Here is a 7,694-nt window from a genome sequence, read left to right as displayed (position 1 = left end):
GGGGCTGGCCAGGGGGTGCTGGTTGCCAGGAGCTGAGGTGGCCTTGGAGTAAGCAAGCAGATGGGCAAGGGAGCCCAGCCAGCCAGTCCGCCAGCCCTTGCTGTTGGGAATGGGCTGACAAGTCCCAGGCCCCTGTGGGGCAGTATGAGGAGGCATGTTTCTTTGGGGCAGGGAAGGGCAGCTCAGAGACCAGGGGCAGAAGCAGCAGCTGCCCAGAGGACTTTCAAGGAGAGGGGAGAAGAGAGGAGGTTGAGGTAACACTCCATAAGGGAGGATGTTGAAGAAAGGATGAGAAGCTGTCAGCTCTGCTGGCAAGGGGTGGCATAACTGGGCTTCTGAGCCCCACAGGGCTGCTGCAGAAAGAATGCAGTTGGTCAAGGAAGTCATGGACTCAAAAAGGTTGAAAACCTCTGCCATAAGGAAATATGGCCCCCAGTTTTGCTGCATGGCTGGTAACTGGTGATTGATAGGTTACAACAGTCACTGCTCCCTGTCTTCCCATAGAGTTCCTGCAGACCGTCCTCCTCTCAGGTGACCTTCTGCTTAGTCATATTTTGGGGGTCTTAACCAGGCTTTTCTGATGAACTAGGCAAGCTCCCCTGCTTAAACTTGCCCATCCCAAACAGCTCCCCCTGATGGGTCCAAAATACACCTTTGCAAAGCCACTGTTCACCCTGAGATAGAATAGATTTATTAGCAAGAGGTAATCAGGAAACATATATTTTTACAAAAATGGAAATTTTTTCCTTTTCCCAAACAAACAAGCTGTAAGTCGAAATATTTTAGGTCTTGAAAGAGAATTCTCATACCAATGGGTATTGCTTACAGCAAAAGGTTTTGTTTTGTTTTTTCTTCTTCTGGTTTTTCCGTTACTGTGGAGCATGCCTGCCACTCAAAAATTCACCTGGGCTTATATCCTGTACAATGTAAAAAATACGTGATAATATTCACAGAATAAGCAGTACATTACTGTAGTCCTGCTAGCAAGTGGTTAGACAGGATTACAGTATATGTAATAAAAACACTTGGCCATTCCCCTCCCCCCTCCCCTCCCCTCTCTAATTCTACATTATGTTACTAAGAAGAGTCACTAAAGTCTACGGACGGAGGAGCGAAATTCACACAGAGCCTCTCAGGAGGGTGATGAAGCAGGAATTTTCAAAGATATGGTTGGTCTCTGTCTGTCTTCCTCTTGTGGCTGGCCCAAGCCACCTGGGTGCCTGAGGCAGGAAACCCAAATGGTGGTTGTCTCCTCCCTGCCCTGCTTCCCTACCCATTTATGTGGGGACAGACAGCACCCCCACAAAAGGGAGTCCTCTTGCACCAAGAGTACCTGTTCCCCAGGGGAGACCTGTCTGCCTGTCTCCTTCCTACCCTGTCACCCAAACCCTACTGTTCCACCTTGGCCTCATTGAAGAGAGCCACCATCTTTCCACTATCAAGCCTGCTTTGCCCAGTTGACCACCAGCGGGTCAGATTCTCCTTCAAGCCTCTCTTATCTCCTTGGCAACAGGAGGTCAGAGTCCCCTTGGCTCTCTCTGCTCCTGCCGCTGCTCAGTGAAATGCGTCCTCGAGAATTTGCTTTCCCTTATTACATGACTTGTATTGGGGGACTTAGCGGTTGCCGTCCGAAATGACTCGGAGTGAGTGTGTGTGTTCCGCAGCCCCCCTCCCGGCAAAATGGAAGGCCGTGCCCGGATTGCAGAGGCCTGGAAAGCAGGCAGCTGTTCCTCAGGTAAGGAGGGGCTCCCTTGTGCAATGCCCCACATGCCCCCATGGGTGGCTTTCCCGGCTGCCACCCCCTCCGTCCCTCCCCCCGCCCCCAGTGCACGCACGCAAAGAATCAACAACAAAGAGAACATAGCTGAATAGGAACCAGGACTGCAGTCAACAAAGTGGTCTATGCCGGACTCCCCAGGACAAACGGTGGCTAGTCAGATTCTAAGGACAAGGAGAGGGGTGGGGGGGGGGTCTTGGAGAAGCACATACGAGGAAGTCAACTGAGGGTTCCCAAAAGAAACAAACAGCTACTATGTACAATATGGTACATGGTGTACAGGGAAGGGCCCCCAGGGGGCTGCTGCCACTCTGGACTCAGGTGGGCAGCTTTGGCTCTATCTGGAGCGAGGCCTCGTAAAGACCCTCCTCGTCCATCACAAAGGACTGGTCCAGGAGGTACTGGGTGACCTGGAAGAGAAAGAAAATGGAGAGAGGGTGAAGGAAAGGGAGGCAGCAAGGGGTCAATGCTGCTCCCTCTGGACCTAAGGGGAGAGAGCCCAGTGTTGTGAGCTTGTTGTCAGATGGCTGGGAACAGATCTGTTGGTCTTGGGATACCGTGCAACAAACTAACCATAGGGTTTCTTAATGGCCTCAGAAGAAGCACCTGCCGGATCAGGCCCATGGCCCATCTACTCCAGCATCCTGTTCTCACAGTGGCCAACCAGATGCCTGTGGGAATCCCGCAAGCAGGATTTGAGTGCAACCGCGTCTCTCCTCCCCTGCAGTTTCCAGCAACTGCTATTCAGAAGCAGACTACCTCTGCTTATAGTTTCTCTCTCTTTATGGGAGCTAGTTTTGTAGGAAGTGTTCAGAAGCATTGCTTCCTCCAGCTGTGGAGGCAGAACATAGCATTCATCTTGGCTAGTAGCCATTGATAGCCCTCCCCTCCATGAAGTTATAAGTACCTTCCTCAGCAACAGTTACCTAGGAACAATTATTCAGGAATATATCCTGTTCTCACAGGGGCCAAGCATATGCCTATAGGAAGCCTGCAAGGTGGATCTCAAGCTACAGCCATTGTTTTTATCCAAACAGTCTTCCCCAACTTAGTGTCCTCCAGATGTTTTGAACCACAGCTCCCATCAACCCCAGCCACCATGTCCATCCTAGTGGAAGATGTCCTCCAAAACATCTGGAGGACTCCAGGGTGGAGAAGGCTGCTTCCAATTGAGCTCTCAGACACCCTCACCTCTGGGCAGTGGGTGCAAGGGACAAGCCCGACCCCCCGAAAGGGTCTGCAGTGAAGTTACCTTTGCCTGATGCTCAATTTTGTAGGCCGTCTGCTGGAACTGCCTGATCTCTCGGATGATATGGGAGATCTGTGCAAAAAGAAAAGAAATTGGTGCTTATGTTTGTGCTCCCGGGAATAAAAGTTGTTGGGGAAACACTCAAAGCTCATGAAATAAAAGGGCCTGAGGCTGGTGAATGGAGTAATCAGGCGGTTCACATCTTCACGGACTAGCCTTTCGTCAGGCTATTCTTGACATCTGATCAGACTTATGAAACCTCCTTATGATTTGCCCTTTCTCCCTGCCAAAAGGCACTGTGCCAGGAAACTTACCATCCTCATTTTGGAAAAATTCACAAGGCCGTCTTCAGTGTAATTGGGGGTGCCCTCCTCAATGAAGGCCAGGTCTGTCAGGTACATCCCTAGATATGGGACGCAGGGTGGATCGCAGCTGGAAGGGAGAAAAGAAGTCCCACTTAATGTGATGGGCTTAATGTGATCCAATAGTCTTTCTCCTGAGTTTCCTCTTTGGCCACAGTTCATACAGGCACTGTCCTCACTCCATGTCAGCTCAGATGGGTTCATAAACCGTCACCACAGATTACACCCTGCAGGGAGAGCTTTTGTGTCCCCCTCACATCAAGTCTGACACTTAAGAACATAAGGAGGGTCTGATGGATCAGGTCAATGACCCATCTAGTCCAGCATGCTGTTCTCACAGAAACCAATTGGATGCCTGTGAGAGGCAGAGCCAGTGGCCATCAATAGCCCTCTCCTCCTTCATGACTTTGTCCGATCCTCTTTTTAAGCCATCCAAGTTGATAGGCACCACTGCCGCCTGAGTGAACTCCATAGCTTAATTATGCAATGTGCGAAGAAGGAATTCCTATTATCTGTTTTGAATCATCCAACGTTCTGCTTCATTGGATGCCCGCCAGTTGTAGCCTTATGAAAGAGGGAGAAAAACTTTCCCTGTTTCAAGCCATACTATATTTTTCGCTCTATAAGACGCACCAGACCACAAGACGCACCTAGTTTCTGGAGGAGGAAAACAAGAAAAAAAATATTCTGAATCTCAGAAGCCAGAAGAGCAAGAGGGATCGCTGCGCAGTGAAAGCAGCAATCCCTCTTGCTGTTCTGGCTTCTGGGATAGCTGCGCAGCCTGCATTCACTCCATAAGACGTACACACATTTCCCCTTACTTTTTAGGAGGGAAAAAGTGAGTCTTATAGAGCAAAAAATAAGGTACTTTCCAATGTAGTCCACATCAAGTATGAATGAGTTCCCAGCTTCGCAGACCCCTCTCCCTTGCGCAAATAGGAATGTCTTAGAACTCTGGAACCTATGAGATTCTCTGCATTCAGTGCAGAGGCCAAAACATTCCTCCCTGCCCTCTGAAGGGCCTCTTCCCTTTTACAGTCTCTTGTGCCTGGTTAAATAGCTGGTTTCCCTTCCCCTTGCTCATGAGGGGCATGCAAAGTCCCAGGGGCTGGAGGCCCAGCTGTCCAGCATGCTACCCACCGTGACTCTTCCTCCTCAGCTGAGGCTTTGAGCAGGGAGAGACAGTGTTGTGCAGTGGTTAGTGTCAAATTAAGACCTGGGAGAGACCAGGGTTCAAATCCCTGCTTCTCAACCTAACCTACCTTCCAGGGCTGTTGTGAGGACTAAGACCTGAGTGATCAGGGTTCAAACCCCCACTCGGCCATGAAGCTCACTTGGGTGACCTTGGGAGCCAGCCACTCTCCCTCTCAGCCTAGCCCACCTTGCAGGGTTGTCTAGGGCGTTAAACGAGGAAGGGGAGGACCAGGTGAGCCACCTGGAGCTCCTTGGAGGAAAAATGTGGAATATAAATACAAACAAACAAACAAATAAAGCTGAACTTTCTCAGGTCCTGGCAATATCTGCCAAATACCTAGTGGGAAGGAGCACTTGCTGGAGGTGTTCACAGGTGTGCCATGCTTTGTCTTTCTGTGTGCGCATGCACATACCTCAGACACCACACAAGGTCTCACATTTTGCAAACAGAGGCATGATGGGCACCACCCCCAGGCGGACGAGCTCTGTTGCCAGGCACTTACTTTTTCAGGGCCTCCCTCAGATTCTTGAAACGGCCTTCCGAAGACACCAGGCGCTGCAGCTTGTCGATCAAAGCTTTCGTCTGAAAAGAAAGACATAAGGCAGAAAGTGCAGACTCTGGTTAAGGAAGAAAGAAGAATCCAGGCTGGGGTGAGGGGCGCCTTTTTGGGGAATGATACCAAGGATCTGCTTCTGAGCTACTGAAAATCAAATGGGCGCTTTGGTCAACATGGTGAAGAGGCAGGCCCAGCAAAGTCAAAAAGCAGTTTGGAATCAAAATCAGGAAGCAGGGCAAATATCAGTTGGCCAGGGAAGCTTCATTCAATTAGTTGTACCAAATATCCCAGCTTGCAACCCTAGAATCATAGAATTGTAAGAGTTGGAAGGGGCTCCAAGGGTCATCTAGTCCAACCCCCTGCAATGCTGGAATCACAGCTAAGTTGCCTAACAGAGACAACTGGGCTGAAGGCAACACAGAAGTTCAAAAACAGGGTGGAGGTCACTTGTGAAATTGCCTGAAGACCACAGAGGTTCCAGCTTAATGTATTCTTTATGTGAATCCTCTGCAGGAACTGAAGCTGAGCCAGAAATCTGCTGCATCTGGTTTGGCTGCACTTTTGTGTTATGAGGAACCATCTGAGTGTATGATAAGTATCTGTGGGGAGAATGCCAGGTCTCAGTTCCACAGCAAAGAAGGAAGTTGAGCCTCCTAAGTGGTCTGGCAGGGGAGTTCTGGATGAAAGGAGGAAGAAGGAGCTGCAGAGAATAGGCCAAGCAAATCTCTCTGCTGTGGCTGGGGGGGGGGGGGTGGCTACATAGTAAAAAAATCTCAGCACTCCACAGCTAGCATGCGCCTCTGCACATAGACTGGCATGCAGCAGAAGTCAAAGATCAAACAAAGGCAGTCATTGTGCTGGGCTGGATGGATCGGTGCCCAGTTCTCATGCTTCTGAAGGAATCTGCATTCTCAGAAGCTACCAAGTCAGACCAATAATCCATCTAGCTTTACACTGACTGGAAGCCATGGCTCTTCAGAGTTCTTGTTGGGGGGGGGGGGCTCCCATCCCTACCCGGGCATGCCACCAGGAACTGTATATTTGACCTTCTCCATGCAAAGCAGATGCTCAGCCACTGAGCTACAACCCTTTTCCCTGAATGATTTTAGATAGATAGATAGATATGTAGATAGATAGATAGATAGATAGATAGATAGATAGATAGATAGATGATAGATAGATAGATAGATGATAGATAGATATAGATGTGTTTGTTATTGCATTAATTTTACTAATGGTGAGTATATGCCTTGCCTTGTGCTCCCCGCTGGCATACCCACCTGCTTGGACACCTTCATCCATGTCTTCTTCAAGCGGAAGATGGCACTGCGGTTGAAGGCCGAGGTGATCTCAAGGACTGCGTTGTAGTTGTGCAAGCAGCGGCAGATGTCGGCCACGGCCACCCACTTTTCGATGGCGCTCACCCTGGCGGTGATGTCCTCGTTGTGGAGGATCTCGGAGGCGATCAGGTTGCTGATCTGCAGGGGGGAGGGGAACCGCACAACCCAGCGGTCATCAGGACTGCCTGTGTGCCATTTAAAAGGATCACAGAGCCCTAAGCTCAAGTACAAAAAGATGAGGACAGGAAACCAAATACGCTTTTATCTCAGGGGCACATGCATGGACTTGACAGGGCTCTGAGTTCACAGAACTTGTCCGCAGGGCTGGCTCCTAAAGACTGAGGTCGCCGGGGTTTCGCCACATTTTTTTGATGCCCCCTACTGGACATCTATCTGTAACTAAGATGGGTAAAGAGTTTGAAATCCATATGTTTTCCATGTTCATCTTTAAGCAAGAACCTTGTTTGCTGTTTTGCTTCAGCTGACTAACAAATTCATTATGGCATTAGGTTGTTGTTGTTTTCAGCAGCTGCATGAAGTCTTATCCAGAGTTGGAGGTCTATTGCGACCTAACTATCTACACACACTTACACAGGATTGTAAATAGGGAAGTCAGAAAGAAATGGGACACAGGAAAGTACAGATGGGGATAATTACGTTATGAACAGTGCCCAGATGAACAGACATCCTGGCACTGAAGGACCAGGTGCGCAGCCTGGGAGTCATTTTGGACTCGCAGCTGTCCAGGGAGGTGCAGGTCAATTCTGCCTCCAGGGCAGCTGTCTTCCAGCTCTACCTGGTACGCAGGCTGAGACCCTACCTCCCCGCAGACTGTCTCGCCAGAGTAGTACATGCTCTAGTTATCTCCAGCTTGGACTACTGCAATGCGCTTTACGTGGGCTACCTTTGAAGGTGACCCAGAAACTACAACTAATCTAGAATGCGGCCGCTAGACTGGTGACTGGGAGTGGCTACCGAGACCATATATCACAGGTCCTGAAAGACCTACATTGACTCTCAGTATGTTTCCGAGCACAATTCAAAGTGTTGGTGCTGACCTTTAAGCCCTAAATGGCCTCAGCCCAGTATACCTGAAGGAACATCTCCACCCCCATTGCTCAGCTCTGAGGGCCTTCTGGCGGTTTGCAAGAAGTGAGGTTACAGGGAACCAGGCAGAGGGCCTTCTTGGTAGTGGCATCTGCCCTGTGGAACACC

The 7,694-nt window shown here is 49.8% G+C and overlaps 1 protein-coding gene across 1 annotated transcript in view; it reads right to left on the bottom strand.

The window, feature by feature from the left end:
• Positions 1-668: 668 nt before the first annotated feature.
• RASGRF1 (Ras protein specific guanine nucleotide releasing factor 1) overlaps positions 669-7,694 on the bottom strand; it is a 59,127-nt gene continuing 52,101 nt past the window's right edge. The window contains exons 23-27 of the mRNA XM_080981889.1: positions 6,420-6,617; positions 5,086-5,165; positions 3,341-3,458; positions 3,030-3,098; positions 669-2,187 (exon numbers count right to left, since the gene is read on the bottom strand). Coding sequence (XP_080838015.1) covers positions 2,095-2,187; positions 3,030-3,098; positions 3,341-3,458; positions 5,086-5,165; positions 6,420-6,617 — 558 coding nt within the window. The 3' untranslated portion in view covers positions 669-2,094. The remainder of the gene's footprint in view (positions 2,188-3,029; positions 3,099-3,340; positions 3,459-5,085; positions 5,166-6,419; positions 6,618-7,694) is intronic.

Source organism: Podarcis pityusensis (assembly GCF_964106645.2).
Source record: "Podarcis pityusensis genome assembly, chromosome: 14".
In the NCBI taxonomy this organism is placed as follows: Eukaryota; Metazoa; Chordata; class Lepidosauria; order Squamata; family Lacertidae; genus Podarcis; species Podarcis pityusensis.
The sequence above is the reverse complement of the archived record's forward strand: the minus strand, read 5'-3'. Positions and strand labels throughout refer to the sequence as shown.